This window comes from Molothrus ater, chromosome 6 (genome assembly GCF_012460135.2).
Source record: "Molothrus ater isolate BHLD 08-10-18 breed brown headed cowbird chromosome 6, BPBGC_Mater_1.1, whole genome shotgun sequence".
In the NCBI taxonomy this organism is placed as follows: Eukaryota; Metazoa; Chordata; class Aves; order Passeriformes; family Icteridae; genus Molothrus; species Molothrus ater.
Window position 1 is genome coordinate 14,967,436 of NC_050483.2, and position 19,731 is coordinate 14,987,166.

A 19,731-nucleotide genomic window follows, 5' to 3' on the forward strand; every position below is an offset into this window, starting at 1 on the left:
AAGGGTAAGAAAGAACTGCTTGTTGGATGGGTATAAAAAACCCTTTAATTCCAGTCAGGATGGTCTAATGCATTAGCCAAGTGCTGGTAAAGAGCAAAGTACCACCAGTACAGGGATGCAGGGAGGCTTCTGGGGACACAAATGCCACAGAGCAGCAATGGGTATCTTACTGACCAAACTGCAAGGCTGATTTTAATGCCATTTTAAAAAACCAAGATCATTGATATGTGCTGTAGTAGGAAATAAGGGTGGGAGTGACTGGTGTGATCTCTTGCTGCTGTTCCCTGCAGCCAGTGCAGCTGGTCTTCCTCCACACAGCTCAGATTAATGTTGATTTGTGTGGAGATGGTGTAACTCTGCGGACACCAATGGAGTTCCATTTATGAGACTCAAAAGCCTTTAAAAAAAAAGAAAAAAAAAGTTTCAGGCACTGTGTACTGAATGTTGGCCACTGAATGGACCTAGTGAGTAGCTGTTATCCTGATAGATCCTTGTGGGCAGGAAGATGTTACACTGCCTGGATTCACTCAGGAGCAGTGTCCTGCTTCCCTACAGCTTAGAAATACTGACAGTCAGCAAATGAGTAATTGTAGCTTCAAACTATTATAGTTTTTTTTCCCCTGCATGGCCTTTTGGCACTCTATAAAAAGATCTGTCACACCGCATGGGATTAGGTGGCTCTGAAGCAGCGGAGCCATCTAGGTGTGAAAACTTTGATTTCCTGTGTCTTGAAATTAACTGTAATCAATCTTTCTTTTTCAGAAAACCCCCACAGCTCATGCCATGAAGGAGGAGAACTTCCTTCGTCGCAGGTTCTCCCTCTGTCCGGCCTCGTCCACCCCTCAGAAGGTGGATCCTCGCAAGCTGACGCGCAATCTGTTCTTCGGGGCCGACAACGACATCTACCCGCTCAGCCCAGGTGGGTGTCTGGGTGGCAGTGCAGAACACAGCGTGCCTCAGGTGCTTGGCTGCAGGTGGATATCTCAGCATGCTGCCACAGGAACGAGAATGGGAAAGAGAAAGTGAGAGAAGCTGCTGCAACACAGCAGTACTGGACCCCAGACAGTGCTGCTATTTTTCATTGCCATGGCATTAAGTGGGAATGGAGGGCATGAGAATTGGGGTTTGTAACTGATTGAATGCTGCATGGCCTTACATTTTAAAAATTGCTACAATGTTTTCAGGCACATCCACTTCAAGTCACTTATGTGTTTTGCCCTAAGCGTTGTGCTTGCTTAAAATTTACTGTCCCCATTTGCAGATGTTTAATGGCAGGTTTCCCTGTTCAGATTTAGAGCCCAGGATAAATATCACAGGAGCAAAATTTCTGTGGTTAATGTTCTGTAAATATCTACAAGCACTACAAGTACCAAGAAGCTTGACAGGTTGCAATGAATGGCAAACTAGCTTTAAGCATTCTCTTTACATTTTTTTTTTGTAGCTTTGAATTTCCTAGCACCTTTCTTGAAGGAAAAAGAGCTCATTTTATTGTTTCAGAATTTGTTGCTCACAGTAAACATTGAAGTCTTCCCTTGATTGCAGTCTGCAGACAATGCTTCTGTTCCAGTCTGTAAACAAGTGCTTCAGGGGGCAGTCACAAGTTGTAGAGCTGTCATCTGCAGCTGCCATGTCAGTTGTAAACAGTCAAATCTCACAGCACCTGTGAGGTTTCAAAACACTGATATCTGAAGAAAGAACACAGCCTCTGTCAAAAGGTTTCAGTGCTCATATAGATGTAGCACTGAACAGACTCTCTGGGCTTTGCAGGTGTAGCCCAGAACCAGGTCTGGGTTTCCTGAGCTAATTGTCTTTAAATGCAAAGGTTTCAAGGGCCTCTGATTTTGCAGGTATTTTGTTTGTGAGTGTCTGCTGTAAGGCAGTAGGGAGCCTATTTTCAGCAGTGCTGACTAATCCTGGCTGTCACTGAGGCAGCTGGAAGCTTCAACAACCTTTCAGTAATCAAATTGAAAACAATTTAAAATGGGACACCTAAAATCTCATACATTTCAAACCTGGAGGAACTTCTGAACAGCTGATTGCCCATAAGTACAGTCTGTACAAACATGTAGCAAATAAATAGCTCACTTCTGCTATCCTTGGGAGCTGAAGGGCTGATTTTCCAGCTTGTATTTGCTTCCCCTTGTTTGAGGTGATGAAGAGCCATATCTTAGAGTTTGCCCGGTTCTTTCTTCAGTCCTTACCAGCATTTTCAATGCTAAAAAAGTCAGTGACTCCCTCACAGTTATATTTCAGTGCTGTAATATTTAGAAACCAGGGAAAGTTGAGGGTTTCAGTGTGGAGGAGGTGGCTGGAAGAAATATTCTCTTCCTCAGCTTCCCCCATCACCTTGTTGCTCCTTGATCCCTGCTGGCAGCCTTTGCTGGGCTCAGCAGAACAAGTGCCTTGAGCCATGATGGATCTCCTGTTCTGCTGCACAGTTCTCCCAGGAAACCTCCAGCACCAGTGTCAGTGAGGGCTGTAGCCCTCAGTATTGCAAAGGAAGAGCACAGGCTAAAGGATTTATAAAGGAGAGAATATCCCTTTTAAACAAACAGAATTTGCTCCTTCAGTCAGGGGATTTCTTGCAGGCAGTCTGGGGTTTTGTCTGTCCTTACTCCTCTCATTTCTTTTCCTGTCCCTGTGGAGCTGCCTTGTCTCTTTGTTTTCCTCATATTTCCTGCAAGAATGGCCTGTTATTCTTCATGTTCAGCTGCCATTTCCTGGCAGGCTCTGCTTTCACTCCTTTGCTGCTGCTTCTACCTTGTTTTCCTCTGAGCCTTGTGTGCTTCTCCCTACCTTCTCCTGTTCCTCTGAACAATGCTACTATCACCATAGATAAGCCACAGCTCTGTGTCCATAAGCTGCATCCCATATTTCTCTGTTCTCTATTTTTCTCTGTTGTTTTACATGAGCTTTCAGTTCTTGAGGCTTTTCCAGTGGTCTGTGTTTTGCTGCCTGAACCCAGCAGGTTTCCCTTACATGAGCACTGGGCTGGTTGTGTTGGGTGGGTGCAGTGGGCAGCAAAGCCCAGTGATTTCCTGGCTGGAATTCAGTGGCATGTGATGTGTTGGAGCTGCACCTCTCACTGCACCATCACCTAGGATTCTCCCTACAACAATGAAGATGTGCAAATAAATATTTCAGAGTGAAGGGAGTGACAGACTTTACACCTCAGGAGAGCTACACTCTGGGGATGCAGTTCAGCAAGAGAATCAATTTTTTTTAAAGGAAACATATGGGAAATGCAGAGGGCACTATCTGAAATAGCACTTTGGATTTCTTGCCTTTTGCTTGCATACAAAAGTGCTAATGATTCTTGTAACTGAGAGAAATTTGAGTAAGATACTTTCTTTTCATAGGGAGCTCACAAATCAGAAGGACAAGAATTCTTGTTCCTTGTTCATGTCTGTCTTTCACTTGGCCATGAGGAGAGAGAACCTTTCTCTGTTTTCTGTTTCAGAGGATAGGAAATTTATTGGTATAAGAATTTTTAAAGGATCTCTCTTTTAGATTAAGCTGCAAGATCACAGAGTCCTTAAATAAAAATTTAGATTGGCTTATCTGCATCGTAAGAGATGTACTTTCATGAATATGGGAATTTTCCTGTGAAGGATACACAGAACTACATTTCAGGTGTTCACATTGGGTCACATGGCTGATATTTACAGCATAAATTGATTTTATTTGCAATAGCTTTGTCACACATCAGAGCTTGTATTTCCTCTTGAAGTTTATCAGTCATGCTTGCTGTATCATTCTTTATAAAGTGGAAAGACAAATGCACCTACAGGACTGATGCCCAGTAGAAAGCCAAAGAGAAGGAATGGTTGCTGTTCTGAAAAGGAACTAAATATTTAGTTCCCCTGTGCATGACAATAATGGATAAAAAGAAAGTATCAGTAATTCTACTCTCTAGCCACAAGACTGGAGTGTTGGCAGTTTTCTTCACTGTGTGATGAAGGCTGTTTCCATAAGCACTACTGATTCACTTCCCAAAATGTTTTTTGTTATTTGGTGCAGAATTTCTGGGCTACTTTGTGGAGGAGCCTTCTTTGTGTGCCCTGGTGGCAACCAGCACTTTAAATTGTGAGGTTCATCTCTCTTTCTATTGTGTGCATTGTGTTTTCTTGATCAGGGAGAGAAGTGTTTCACCTTCTATGGCCAGTTCATGTTTAGCTCCTCTTATGTTTTTCTGTGGTTTCTTATTTATTTTCTCGACGTGGCTGTGTCTGTTCCACTGTAGGTGAGACTCTCACTTTTGAGTTTTCTGTGCACTCAACTGTGTGGGGTTTTGAGAAACTTCTACATTGTTCCTGTGAAGTTTGCTTTCCAAACAAGGGCTGGCCCTCTCCTTCTGCATGGTGGCAGCAGGGTTCCTTGAGACAGACAGGAAAGATGAGGGATTCAGAGGGATTCTCTCCTCTGAGAAACAGCCTTTCCCTCACAATTTCCAGTAGACTTAATGCATTTGGCATAAGAAACTAGTAGGTGTTGCTTCATGAACATACCTAATGAAGCCTTTGTAAATGATACAGTAAGAATGGACATGTTCCATGTTGGAATGTTGCATGTTCCTTTTTTCCCCATAATGCTCTGTGAGCAGGATTGTCCAGAACCTCAGGAACAGGGAAAATCTCATTGTTTAGGTGCCAATCCTTTTAAATGCATTACTGGGAGAAGGCAGAAATGTCTCACATCCAGGCTTTTTGTACAGCTACGAGCTTGGGAGTCAAGCTTTCTTTGAGAAATGAGACATGATAAAGAATGGATGTGAATTCTGTTGTGCTAACTGGACACCATTCCCTAGGAGCAGGCAGCAGCTGATTCCCATTAACTTTACTTGAACTTTTAGACCATGTGTTACTTTCCCATACATGTGCAGAAAAAACTCTTCATGGGGAAAAAAGTGCAGCAGCTACATGGCTTTATGAGTTTTTTTCCATCTTCCTCTGCCTCTTTTGGGGAGAAGGGGGGGTTATAGAGATGAAAATGCTATGAGAGAAAGGAAAATGAAGATTCAGGTCCTAATCCATGCACAGCAGTGCTTATGGCCATCCCACTTGTCATGGTAGCACAAAGTCACTGTCAAATCTCTGGCCACAGGTGATTTTTTTTTTTTTTAATTTTCTCCTGCCCACAAAAATCAGGATTCTGAGTGCACTATTTAGGGCTCAGTGTTTCCAGGGGAGGAGTGACAGCTAAGAAAGTAGGTTGAGATATGGGTCTTGTGACACATGCTGTCCCTCTTCTCCCAAGCCTCCTCTGTCAGCATGGGCTCCTGTGGCTGACTTTCCTAACAGTGCTTGGCTTCCTAAAAGGCTGCCTGACCTCTTAAAAGGCTGCTCTGATAATTCCAGGAGAAATTATGGTTCTGACACATCTATGACAGTTTCTGCTGGCTGAAAAAAAAAAAATCAGTGTTTTCCCTTGCTGATTTTGGGTTTGGTGGTGTTTCCAAGGCTGGCCCACACGGTGCTAGAAACATTTTCAACAGTTCCCATGTTTGCAGTGTGCTACAAATGGACTGTGTTTCACTGTCTTGGTAGTTCTTTACTGCATCCTGTATTCTGAAGCTCTGATTGCCAGTGATTCTGAGAAGAAAATGACATTGTAATTGGTTAACAATGCCTGTCTTGGCACTAAAAATCTTGTCTCATCAGATTCTATTTTTTTGGCATTTTATTTAATGAAGCTCTATACTTTCTTTTACTCCAAGGCCATGATTACATTTGGCCAAGAGAACAGTATTTACCATTACATTTTATTGCTTGGACTAGGACTACACACACTCATGCCAGGATATAATATATGCAAGTTTAGGATATTTGAGTAGTGACTATGTATTTCTACAATGATTGGAAAATGTCATAGTACTCATTTACTGCTCGTAAATTTAAAATATTTCTTATTTTAGCAAATAACTTGGTCAGAAGACATTGATCTTCTGCAAGTGTGTTGGCGGTTTTTAAATTTTGTTTTACTAATTATGCCTAGATACTCTTCTGTCTTCTGTAACATTTTGTGATCATAGTTATTATTTGTCCAACAAAGCATGCTATCAAGTGCATTAGTGTATAGTTGCCAGATACTGACCAAGGGGGATTGAATAGCTGCTTATTAACTGAATTGCATTTATTATTTGCACTGAACAAGGCATGGGGTATGTAAGGAAAGAACAGACTGTGGTAATGTAATTAAAGACTGCATCATAATGCGGACACAGAAGGGAGCTGATTAAGGATGCATAAGCAACCTTATTTCTGTTTTTTTCCAGCTTTCAAATGCTGGACTTTGCAACCATCATGCTGGTTTTCCATGGTGTTTTGAGACTTTACTTTTGAGCAGTCTTGTTACCCAAGCATGAGGATCAAAGCTATTTCAAATTTGACACGATCCTTCTCTGGGATCATGGTGTGCTTGCTCTTGCTCACGATAACTTCCCTTGTGTGCTGATAGCAGTAGCCCTTCTCAGGCCATGAGGAGCCATGGTTTTGCCCAGAATTTTGCTGGTTTTGAATCACTTTTTTTTTTTTTTTTTTTTTTTGCAGGAAAAGATGTGGAAGGAAACAGCCCATCATCGCTGAAGGATGAGACACCACAGACTCCAAACTCCATTAGCAAGGTACTTTGAGATAGGGAACCATTCCCAGTCTTGTTTTCATTTCTTCTCAGGATCTTATTCTTGCACTTTTTTTAAGGTCATTAAGAAAGCCTCTCCCTCTGTTTCTGCAGGAACTGTGTGTGTGTATTTTGAGGGAAAGAAAATGAGTATTTTTGCATGGTTGGGATGACAAGGAAACTTGCACTTTCCTCTGGCTTGATTTCACCTCCCACAGAAGAACCTGGTTTATTTGGACTTCATTTGGCAGAGTAATTAGATATGAATAATTATGGTTGGAAGGTTGATTTTGTCAGCAGAGGTGTCTCCTGCTGTTCCTGATCAGCAAGGCAATCATACATCTTAATTGTTTTGCAAAAGAAAACTGTAATATTTAGTGTAGTGCACAGCATCTGAAACAGTGAGTGGAGAGCCTGGGAGAGAGCTCTGGGAATTGGTGTAACAAGAGAGGAAGACAAACTAATCAACATTTCCTGAACACAGCTTTTCCATCCAGCCTGTTATGGAGAGCTAAAACTGAGTCTAAAGTCCCTGGATCTCACTGCTGAAAACCTGCCTCTAGATCTGAGTTACAGAGTGCCAGGGTTTGATTTTCTGTAGAGATGGAATCAACCTTGTAATGAGATCTGGCTTTGAGATTCATGCACAGCTTTTTTGGCTGCAGCTCCCTAACATGTTTCTGGAGGGTAACTAGATACAGAAGCGAGACCAGTTAATAAAATTTTAACTAAATTTATTTTAAACTATGAAGCTATAAAATGCAAGTGGCACCAGCTGAAATGAAAATATAGCACAAAAGAAGCAGCTGCAGACAAGTGATTTCTTGTGAGACATGAAAATAATCTCTTCATCTTCCAGTACATTTCTCTGTGCTTGCCTGGAGCTCGCAGGTTGTTCTGTACTGTACTGGCAGAGGTCAGCACGGGGAGATGATGATGAGAGGAGCTTTGGGAGTATGCAACAAGGACTTGTATACATGTCCTCTGCTATTGCTGGAACCTGGCAAGCTGCAAACCAATCTTGGTTTTGCTTTTTCAGGCAGGTTCCTCAAGGAAAATCAGCCTCCCACTTATCCTGGCAGTGGAGAAACCCAAGGACCAGGTAACTGCATCCAGGGCTGTGTTTTAAAGCTAGATGTTTTGCACATGGAGTGGTGTTGAATTTCCAATGACTTAGGAATGTAAAGAAGAAGGACTTTGAATGGACAGGACAGCTCAGAGTCCTGAAATGCTGTCCAAGAGGGAGTTTGATTTCTGAGATGCAGGATGAACATAGGAATAGGAATGTATTTATAAGAGGTTTCTGGGTGAGAGCATGGCTCAGCTGTGTTTTCCTAGCCTCCAGGCCTTCCTTGCCATTCAGTCCCCTACAGGTATATTTTTGAAAGGAGAAGCACCCATGGAAGATTTGGGTGCCCACCTAGATTTCACTTCTAGGTGAAATTCACTTCACTCTTCTCAATCTTGCTGTGTAGCACACTACCTTCCTCTCCTCCAGCCTTGTTCCTTGCCTTCTGTCATGCTTTGCAATGACAGTGGGGAGTCCTTATTGTGAAATGTCTTGTTACTTAAAAATTCAGGCAAACTGGTGGTCAGTTTGTTTAATAAGTAATTTTTCACATCCACTCAGCTCTAATGCCATAAAATAAAGCCTTACTGTCAGCTTTCACAACTGTAAGTAGGGATCTGTCATACTATTTCAGTTTAAAAATAAATAGTGATTCCACCTGCTTGAACCAAAGGGAGAAGTGTGCCCTAATGGGGTCATATTTAGATTCCTGATAGCAGAGGGGAGGAATAATTGCTAGAGACTGGACTTTAGAGTGTGCTAGTTTAATTAATGGATTAAAAAGTAAATGTTATAGGTTACAGATCCATGCCATGGATATTTGCCCATGTTTTGGTATGGTGGATATGAAAAACTGTGTTGGAAATCAGAGTTCTTTCAGCAGCACTACTTTGAGGTACCACAGCTCATTAACTACTTTCACTCAGTAATAAGAAGGAAAGGAAAGCCAGTCAAGTGATTCTGTCCCTGGACTGGGGCTTGGGGAACCTCAACTCTGCCTTGGATTCCCTGCATTGCCAAGGCACATTAATTGCATTTCTGTTTCACATCTTCATCAGTGAGGTGGAAACAGTTCTGCATTTTCTTCACCCAGGCCATATCCACATTGCGTGATGGAGAAGGCTGCAGGTTGCCCAAGTGAGCAGAGAGAATGTGGCATAAAACCCCTATAAATGTCTGGGAACTTGTGAGCTGTGAAGACTTATCTGCAACCACACTGCCCTGTGCTCAGGGTGGGCTGCTCTCTCTGAGGTGTGGACACATCCCAGTTGTCCTGTCTGAACAGACAGTCAAATATTTGATATATTTTTGATACTGGAACATTTGCTTTCAATGTGTTTGTGTGGTTCTTGGCACTATATATATATTTGCCATTTCAGCTGTGGCTTCTTGACCCACATTTTATTGGAGCATATTTAAGGCACACTTTGGGTACATATTACATGGGTAACTTTCTGCAGCACGTTTTCTCCTATTTAATTTCTAAAGTGGAGTCTCTTTCATCTCCTTTTTCAAAGGGAAAAAAAATACTAGCATACTTATTTCAGATTGTTTCTCCTATTAGTTTCTCTCTGTTTTAGAGTCCTTTATCTTTGTTTTCTGGGATGAGAGCTCATAGTATCACCAAACTGTCTCTGCAAGCAGGTAGTACAGTTAGCACTTACCTGATAGTGACAGTAGGTGCCTTTGTTTTGCTTTGTGCCTCATTTGATGCTGTTAGAGTCCTCTGAGGCACCTTTTATTGCAGTATGCAGTGCTACATGTTCTCTTTCTTTCCTGTGCTTACCTGTTAATTCTACTGGCTAAAGGGCAGCTGGAGTCTCTTGATATGCATGCAGGGCCACAAAGAATGGAGGTATATTTTCAGGCATAGTCAGAAAAATGCTGAAGCTGGAGTTCAGTGGTACTTCACTGTTTCCAGTCCCTTGCTAATGCTGCAATGAAGTCTATGAAATTGTAGGAGTGGGGCTATTGCATGCACAGTTATGTGATGTGTTGGAAGGCAAAGCATTGTGAATTAGTTTTTCCACATGCTCAAATTGTTCAGTAATCTGAATTATGAACATAACTGACTGCTAGGAATTTATGTTATCTGCACAGTGGTTTGAAACTGCACATACTCATCACTTGAGATTTAAGCTACAGTTCCCATACTCTCTCAAGCTCACCCTCCTTGATCTGTTAATCATGATTCTGACTTCTGAGTTTATTCCAGTCATGGTTACGCTCAGGACTAACATAGAAGATCATTCACAAATGTGGCAGTTACAAGGGTAGCTTTTCCTCTGGTCTCCCTTAGCCAGCAAACCAAGGAATTGTTTGGTAGACAGACCCAGAAATTGCAGGAATCACCTTGGAGAGACTCAGGAGTGAAACATCCCCTATGTGTGTTAAGCTCAGCTTAATGGGAGATTCTAGCCCTTCCAGGTGGTGGCTATGCTCAACTGAACCCTTGCTGTCTTTTCTTTACCATACTTCATGGCCTCCATGTTGTGGATGGAATTCTTTTGGAGCCAGTTGTTTCTATGAACACTTACACTCAGTTCCTATGCCCTGGCTCAGCACATTTGGCTTCCTCAATTCCAAGGGCAGCACTTTAGGGTAGTCACAGTTGTCCACAGAGGGCTTTCCAGCTGATTTCAGCTGAGCAAAGATGTAGCCTGGGGTATCCTGGGAAAATCAGGTTGAAGAGGGGTGGGATTTTGCATGTGAAGGGGAAAACATGGAGCAGCCCTAACTTCTGTAGGTACATACAAGCCCTGAAAACACCCAGGTGCCTCACAGAGGTGAATGTGGACAGTAGTAACTCAAAGCTGGTAACTTTGGGTAAGCCACAGCAGTGCAGTCATGTCAGCATAGGTCACTGGTGATTGTAATTCCTTAGTCACTAGATTAAGTTTCTGACAAGGAAGGTGAAGGCAAATGGAGGTGCTGAAATTGAAAGTACTTATTAAAAAAATTAGCAAAACTGCAGATCCAATTGTATTTTACTGCTCACTTTGTTTAATCTCAGCCTAGGGACAAAAGCTGTGCCTATAGCTGGAGGGGAAATCAAAACTGCTTCAGCTTTCTCTGGCACTAAGTCTAGGACAGTCATGTGAAACAGCATCTTTCTCAGTGTCCAACTTCCCATCTTGCCTCAAATGTTCTCTTCAAATATTCTGACCTTGCAGAACAAACTTCCCATACAAGGCACACTTAAATGATCAAATGGAAATCCTGTGAGGTCTGTGAGTTTTTCTTTATTTTCCATAATTTGATGCAGCAGGGCCAAGGATTCCACTAAATACTGGTATAACTTGATATTTGAAGTTGCTTGGATGGCTGAATTTCGCCAGTTATTTTCCCCAGATGCTGCTGTCATGTCAACTGTTTATTTGTGCAGTTTGCTTTTCAGTTTGTGCTAATCGTTGTGCTGTTTCAGAGTTGTAAACACAGTCACTGTATCTGTAACAGGGTTGAAATAAGAGGGATTATTATGTTGGGTTTTTTTCCCAACTGGAAAGTTTCAGTTGAAGATTATTCAGCTTGCTGTAAAGAAGCATAGCAGTTGAAGGGTAATCTTCCCTACTGCAAAGGTTCTTTGTCAGTAAGAATTGTCTCACTGACTCCACTATGCTTTGGATGAGCTGTTAATTCACAACAAAAGTAAAAAAGTTTTCGAAAAGAGATGCTTATAATGAAACCAAAATTGTTTACATTTGGCTGAGATATCTGTGAATATTCACATAAGTAATAAGGAGTTTCTCAGTTGCAATGTCAAACTCAGCTTTTCCATAGTTTTTATACTACTTAAACAACTTTTCTTTCATTTTTTTTATTTCTGTGTGATCATGATTTGTAGCAATTATATGTGGAAAAAATGCTGGAGAAATTACATCTGACCAAGGACATATCACTGATTTTGTGAAGCATAACTTATGACCCCAGCTCCTTTTGTTCTGCCTTCAAATTCCCATCTGATCTTTTCTTTCTCTCTCTTGGATACAAAGAAGACGAAAGGGCAACTTGTAAGCTGTCACTGCTGTTACCATGCAGAGCACAGCTTGAGAATGACTTTATTTAAAATATTTCTGATTTGGAATAATTCTGGCTGTTGTGCAGCAAGGATTGCTTGAGCTAAGTAACAGGATATTCCTCTTGCTGTTGTCCTAGGCAGGGCTGGCATGCTGATGGGCTGGCATCCCCTACACCAGAGTTGATCACAGGCTGCTTTTCTGTGAAATTATTTGATTCCTCTTGGAAATGAAGTCACCAAAAAGACTCTGGATCAGAATAGCACTATTGTGAGAACTCTGCATGCTCTCTTAAAAAGCCTGGCAGAAGTGTTAGGGTATTGTGGTGACTGCTAACAATCAGCAGTGAATCTCCAGAGCTCCAAGACTGAGATGAAAGGGAACAGAAACTTAACTGGGATAAAAAGTATATTTTTGAGTACAGTACAGCCCATTGTCAGCGGCAAGGTCATCACTCAGTCCTGAAAAGGACAGGTTTGATTAGAGAACTGAAAAGGGACAACAATTTCTTCTCTCTATGAGTGCTGCAGCATGCTCTGGTGAAAGTTTTTGGCAGAATAACAGACTTCCCTCTTTATGAGAACCAGTATCTGGAAAACCTTCTTACTACTTTCCTATTAGAATATCCAGTGTGCTTCTTCTTTCTTTAAAAAGGACACAAATTCCTTACTCTCCCATTGTACAAAGTCTCATCTGTGGCCAATATTGTTCACATATTGTTGCAAAGAGCGGGGGCCAGATCCTGGTACCCTGAACAAGCATTATCCCAGTGTCCTTGGAAGACTTGCTGTGATGACAAATGGCTTCTCTTAGTTTTCTGCCAGGCTGAGAAAGGCAGGGCAGTAGAAAGACATTATTAAATGCTCTTGGTGTGTCTTAGCAATGCAAGACCCTGCTGTGTCTTAGGAATCTTTAGAGCTGATGGGCCCAAATTTACTGATCTTATGTATGCCACAAGGTACAATCAAAACCATTAGGACAGATTAATGTAAAAATATGAAATCATATTATTTAATCCTGGGGGAACTATCATTACTATCAGCAGCATGGAAACCTGTGGTGTGCTGTCCTGGAAAGTTAGATCCCATCTGTCCTGTGAGAAAGCAGGAACTTTTTAAACCCAGAAACACAATGCTTTTTGCTCTGTAGAGCTGGAGATCACCAGTTTCCTTGCCAGCAAGCTGCTCTTTAGGATCGGTGATGGTGACGGTGCATCCTCATATGCATAACAAGAGGCAAAGTCGGGAAGGAGACACAATCAGTCTGCCTAGTTAAAAACTAACTGGGGAACTGTCAAAAGTCCCGGGTCAGGCACATCTGAAAGCTCATCCCATGGCTCCTAGTTAAAACCATGGCTTAGTTGCAGTAACATCTTCTCTCTCTTCATAAAACATTTTGCAACCATCTTGGGGAGCTCTGTTATTGGTCACACAGCTGGTAGGTACATTACAGTTTTTGGGACATAGAAGCACAGAAACTTATTTTCCCATGCCTAGAAATTCTTATATGGGCAGTGAGTAGCAATGTCACTGGTTCTTTCTGATCCACTCTCAAGCCTGTCTGGGTGACCACCATCCCTGTGTCCCTGTTTCCCCTTACAGGCCAGGTTCACAGATTCAGCATGTCCAGGTGTAGCCCAGACCTGGGGAAGGGAGTGCCTGAAGGAAGCAGTGCAGTGGTTAAGGAGCCACCAGAGCATCCTCCAAAGCTCTTCATCCAGCTGCTTTGATTAAGTGGAGCACCAGTATGAATGGTTTCAGACAAGTTCCACTGTATTTATTGAGCTCCTGAAGGCTGTGCTGGTGTCAGGGGAGATTACCCCTTCATCAGCTGCTGTGTGCTGTAGTTTGATGGTGTGCACAGCAGTATTGGCTGGAATTGGGCACCAGTGTCCTTGGTCATAGAGTCAGCTCTCCCAAAGAGTCAGAATCAGTGTCTGCCTGTGTGAGCATCCCAGGTTTAAAGCCTTGTGCTTGTTCAACTCTATTTTTAGCGTGACCCAGAGAGACTCCAAGGAGAAGGCCGGGTGGGGCTGGTGGAGCAGTGGAAGTGCCTCTGTCTGTGTCAGTGCCAGTTCCCCACGAGCTGCAGGTCTAGGCTCAGGTTTGCTGTGGTTGGAAGCCTTTCTGAATTCACCTGCCAGCAAACTCCCCAAGCTAAGTGAGCTTAGAGGCCAAAATTTCATTCTTTGTATAAGTACTAAGGTGTAATTTTCTATATAACCAGCAACTGTAACTTGTTTTAATTAGTTTAGAAAAAAGCATTCTTTGTATCCTGATGCTTTGCAGGCACCTGAGCAGCATTTCCTAGAATCTTGGGAACATCTGTGCTTTTGCTGCCTCTCACACTGGCTAATGAGGACTGGTACACAGTGTTTCTCTCTGTGTCTGATCTCTCAGGCCAGAGGGAGTGAAATTACTAATAAACAATTGGCTCATAGTTGTGTCTCAAGGACAGGACATTCTTCCTGCTAATTGGGAGAAAGGGGGAGAATTATTTTGACCGATTTCAGAGGACATACATCTCGAATCATGAAAGCATAATCTCCTAATAATTCTGAAGGATTTTTGCTCAGAGATATTTAGGCACTTGGAAAGGTTTCTTTATAGAGAAAGGCTTATAGCTGATCTCCCAAATGTCTACTACTGCCCTTTGAAATGTGACAAAGACCCTGTGGGCACAGCTCTCTGATCATTTGTCACATCTGTGCAGTGGTCCCCACCATAAATCTTGTGGTTTTACAGTAAAGTCCAAAGCACAAAATACAAATCAGAGACTGCATTGCAGGCAGAGGAGGCCAGCTTAGCTTTCTGTGAAAACAAAACCAGCAAACACTGAATAGTTTTCAGGAGTCCGGGAGATGGCCTTTTCTTTGAGTGGATCCAAGTTGACTTGTGAGCTAAACAGTCAGATCAGGACTTTCCTTGGCCTTTGTGTGTCATCATTGAGTTTTCATTTCTCTATTTTTAAAGTATCGTGTAGTTTTGGTTTTAGTGAAAGAGTACTACAAGGGGATGTGAGAACAAGTAATAGCTTCTACAGTGACTGTGGCTCTGTTGCAAATTGCAATTTCTGCCCTGATTTCTAATTCTGCATAATCTACAAGGAGTTTTGCTCAGCTGAGCAAGCACCCTTATCTCCCATTTTTGCTCCTGCCCCTGTCTCCAAGCTATAGTTGGTGGCTTGTTTGCTGTGATCTGGTCATGCATTTCTGTGTTTTTCTCTGAGTCATGTGAAAAGGACTGATCTGGCTGTCATTAAACATTTTCCTGCTCACACTAATGTACAGTATAGTTCATGGCTGTAGTAGCCCAAGAGGTTTCTGTGTCACTGAGAGGGAAAGAGGAAGTGGGTCTCTTCAAACTGAAGGTGCTGTAAAATTATTACATCCATTTGTGACATCAAGGAGAGAAATTCTGAGAGCCCAGTGGGTTTGTTTCACATCATAGCAGTGAATTTATAAATGGGAAATATATTTGATACATTTATTCCTTAGTACACCTCATTTTTGTGTCACACTCATTAAATCAAGGTGGCTGAGGGCTGAGCTTTTCTTACAAAACTGTCATGTGTGAGTGGGAGAGACAGTGCCTGACCCCAAAAGATCACTGTCTGAATGCATCAGACACATGAAAGGTTGGAAGGAAGAGAGGTACAGAGAGAGAAAGTAACTTCCTCAAGGTCACATAAAAAGCAGCAGAGTCCAGACTGTACAATAATTCTTTCACCACTAACCTTGTCCAGGTTTTGTACAATTTTCTGACAGAACCTTTCCACGTGGGGGTCCTCGCTGTGAGCTGGGCTCTGGAGAGCTGCACTTTCTAAGCAACCTTTATTTTGGTAACAGTAATGCTGTCATTATGCCTAATGAAAGTAAAGCATTTCTGCAGCCCATCAGCACAGCCATGAGATCAGTCTGTAGTATCTGAAAGTGAGTTTAAACAGCACTGACACTATCAAACACCATTTGAAGTGACTGTGTGTATTTAGTGCTTCACTTTGCAAGGCCAAGATGAAGGTGATTTCCTGTGTTATCTGTTACATGATTAGATTATTTCTTGCCCACCCATGTTTTTGGACATTTCAGTCAGTGCAACAGTCATTGCCAGTATCAAGTCTAGTTCTGAAAAATCTTTAACAAATTCCCCATAAGTCTGTCTAGAACTGAAATGTTTTCAGATCTGAATGGAGTTGGACAGTTTTCAAAATTAGAAATAATTGTTTAGTTCTCTGTTTTGTTTTATTGTTTTTTTGGGTTTTTTTCTTTATTTTTTAACCAAGATTAATGTCTGCATAGGAGAAATACAAAGAAAATTTGGAGGGGAATTTTCCAACCAGCCATGGGTATAAAAAGGAAGTTTGGACTGCACTGTAGATATGCACTTTCTACACCTGTTCAGTGTTCCACTGCTGAAGTCTGCAATCAGCTCTTTCATGGATTCCTGAAAGTTGTAAACAACACTTTATCAGAGCAAAACTTGAACATCTTCATGTTAACACATTCCTATTTTCTTCACTCCCCATTTTTTTTAGATCGAGTATAAGCTTTGCAATGGGTCTGACAAAGAGTGTGTGTCTCCAACAGCCAAATTCATGAAGAAGGAAACACTGAAGGTATGTTCAAAGCAGCCAGGTCATGATCGGCTGACTTTCTTTTAAAAACAAATGGTACCTTCCAAACAAACCGTTGGAAACAAGTCAGAGTCATTTCCCAAGACCCAGAGAAGCCTCTGAATCTTCTAGGAGTCATTAGAGGCCAAGGACATTGACAGGCTTTATATACAGGATTAGATTATATACTGCAAGCAGAACAGATCAGTGTAATTATTTCACTGTGTTTGTATGTTCTGGAGCCATTAGGCACCTCAAGAGGATTGTAATCCTTCACTGCTCTTGTTAGGACAGACTTGCCTCAGCAATCTGAGCAAATTGTAGCTTGAACGCTTGCTTGTCTACCAAACCAAAAGTATAAATAAATGAAATTAGATACAGTTTCTTGAATTTGAGGAAGGCTGGATATCCATCCTCTTTCCTTTTCCTCAAATAAAAGACAAACTAGGTTGTGTTTAATGAAACTTCAGGAGCAAAGAAATTGCTTGTTTTCTCATTATGTTTTTATTCCTCCTTGTGCTCATTTCTGGGGAACCTGTGCTGGGTCAATTTCTTGCTGTGCTTTACATAACTGTCCTTAATGCATTATGTTCTTTCCTCCCCAAAAGAGGCCATGATTACAGCTACTATATTTTCTCTGTTCTCAACCAGGTACAAAAAAAAAATTACAGACAGGAGAAGAAAAGAGCTACCAAACAACTCTTCAGTGCTCTGAAGGATCCCAGTGTGGTGATCACAGCAGACTGGCTGAAGGTATTTGATACAGACCATTTCTTCTGAGGATGTGGGAAAAAATAAGTGAGATGTGAAGTAATTGATGTGTCTGAGATGTATGCACTAGCACTTTTGTAAGTGAAAGAAGACCAAATAGTTTTTAAGCTTTAACTCAAGCTTTACTTAAATAACTGCTATAAAAATAGAACTGTGGGTATTTACTTTCCACCTTAACTCAGTCGGTCTATGCCATGTCCTTAAGCAGCCAAAAGGGCTCAAAAAGGGCATGGTACAATGGGAAGTGATGTTTCTCTCTTTGTTCCTCTCTGAAAGACTCTTTTGGCCTCTTCCCATAAATGTGGTTTTGTACTTAACTGGGAATAGACTGAGTAACAGCCTGAAAATGGGCAGATACAGCTTGTTCTATTGACAATTGGATTTTCTGTTGTCACAGCACAGAATGAAACATATTGTACCTGATGACAACTGCAATTTCTCCTTGTGCACAGACTCGGGTAGTGACAGCTTCTCATTGAAATCCTGAAACTTCTGTGTGGCAAAGTAAATCTGGATTGACATTGAGAGATGAGCACTGGTTTTCTCCTCCTTTGGGGCCATTTAGTCTTCTCAAATAATAGTGAATGGTTGAACCTTTTATATTAGCAAAACCTAATTTTCAAACATTGCCTAACACATAGCTCTTAAGAAAAACAAAGTAACTTAAGGATCTCATGAAACAATACAGTTGCATTTGGTTAGTGGTAAAAACCTCCAACATTGTTCTGCAATTACTGTTAGAGGTCAGAAAAGTGACATGCTTATGGTTTATTTGAGAAGTTAGATTGGCAGCGTGGTCTTCCTGTACTGTTTACTGTTAATGAAAAATAAAAAACACAAAATACCTGTTGCATGTTTGCTGTGACTGGAAATTTCTGGTGAGCTGCAAATAACGCTGGGCCACAAAAACAGAACACAGAGAAGACTTGAGGTTTGGCTTCTGCATACTGAAGGCAGGAAGACCTTAGGCAAAATCTAACCTTACTGAGAAACTTCTTCATTCTTAAAGCTGTTATCTTTAATGTACCCTTATCAGATTTAATGTTTTCTATACAAGAGAGAGCTGCATTGAGCTCGACAAAGAAGTAAAGCAGCTGGAGACAGTACTTTTAAAAATGGGGTATTTGACAAAACCCATTAATAGCAGTGTTTTGCAGAACACTATTAAAATGACTTATAAGTCAAGTTAGACTAGCTATAACATCTTTATATGCAATGTTCTAATTGGCATGTCCTCTGTGATTATTAACAGATCACTCTCACATAGGGCCAGCAGTGCTCATTGCCTAAAAAATTAACCAAGCTGCTAACCCTGAGCTAGTAATAAAAATAGGAAGAATACTAAGCCAGTAATAAAAATACGAAGACAAGATTCTGCTATCCAGATTTCCAGGTTTTGGGATTTTGCTGTTAGGTCCCTAGGACTGTTTAAGGAACACCATGTATTTTCCTTAGGAAGTGTATCATGGTACAGCCTTGGAATAACCATACTGGAAATACTGTATCAATACTGAATAAATGATGGATTTCTTCTAAGCAACAATGTAGATGCAACTTTTTTTTCCCTCCAGATTCGGGGGACTCTGAAGAGCTGGACCAAACTATGGTGTGTCCTGAAACCAGGAGTGCTGCTTATTTATAAGACGCCAAAGATCGGACAGTGGGTTGGGACAATTCTGCTCCATTCTTGTGAGCTGATCGAGAGACCCTCCAAAAAGGATGGCTTCTGCTTTAAACTCTTCCATCCTTTGGATCAATCCATCTGGGCTGTAAAGGTAACAATCCTGATGAGTCAAACAACCTCTTCATGGTTGCCAAAGTTTCTGAGTACTGGTATTGCCTAGCACTGATATTATTTAGTCATTCAGTTGCTGTTAGCGGTGGTGAATTGACTGCATAAAAAGATTAAGGATACCAAAGCTTGATCATTGAATGACATCAAAGATACATAGTCCTTGTGATTAGTTCCGTATCATTCTCAGTGTACAGAAGCCTGCATAGATTGAGGAGAAAGGAAATGTGTTAGTGCAGGAAAAAAGTTAAATACCTAGAAGCTATATCAAGCCATGACCTACATCTTTGAAAGGAGTTGGGCATAGACACAGTTAACTAAAGTCCCCAAAACAAGGACACAGAAAGCACCAAGTGCTTCACACAAGACAGGGAGATGGCTGGCAGAGTGACAAAAAACAGGTTTATAATTTGACTTCTTTTTTTTCTAACACCCCTGAGGTTTGGATTTGTTTGCAATGGACTTGGAACTCAGTGTTCAGCTCAAGCCTTGACTGTTGCACAAAAGCATGACTTCAGATAGCCCTTATTGTCTCGTCTTTGAAATAGAAATAGCGGGATTTTCTCCACTTCATTTTGACTTATTCTTCAGGCTGAGACAATCCCTTCCTGTACACACAGTGGCTCCTGCAGTGACCTCTGGATCTCCCTGTAACAAAAATTATTAATAGTTTTTTACACTTTTTGAAATAACTCCCTGCAAATCTTTAAGAGCTGTATTCCTTTTTCTTCTTTCTTTTAAGAATTGGCAAAAAAAAAAAAAAAAAAAAAAAAAAAGAAATAAAATTATGTAATGCATATGAGCAAAGAGGAAGATCCCAGCACCTCCTGAGAGCCACATCTTTTGGATACCCT

The 19,731-nt window shown here is 41.4% G+C and overlaps 1 protein-coding gene across 5 annotated transcripts in view; it reads left to right on the plus strand.

Annotated features, from left to right (window-relative positions):
• Positions 1 to 19,731, plus strand: part of OSBPL5 (oxysterol binding protein like 5) — a 174,410-nt gene that overhangs the window by 112,240 nt on the left and 42,439 nt on the right. For 4 of the 5 annotated variants that reach the window (XM_036383434.2, XM_036383435.1, XM_036383436.1 and 1 more), the window contains exons 2-7: positions 763 to 919; positions 6,549 to 6,622; positions 7,658 to 7,720; positions 16,237 to 16,317; positions 16,966 to 17,067; positions 18,657 to 18,860. In XM_036383434.2, coding sequence (XP_036239327.1) covers positions 763 to 919; positions 6,549 to 6,622; positions 7,658 to 7,720; positions 16,237 to 16,317; positions 16,966 to 17,067; positions 18,657 to 18,860 — 681 coding nt within the window. The remainder of the gene's footprint in view (positions 1 to 762; positions 920 to 6,548; positions 6,623 to 7,657; positions 7,721 to 16,236; positions 16,318 to 16,965; positions 17,068 to 18,656; positions 18,861 to 19,731) is intronic. The other variant, XM_036383433.2, reaches the window with a different exon arrangement.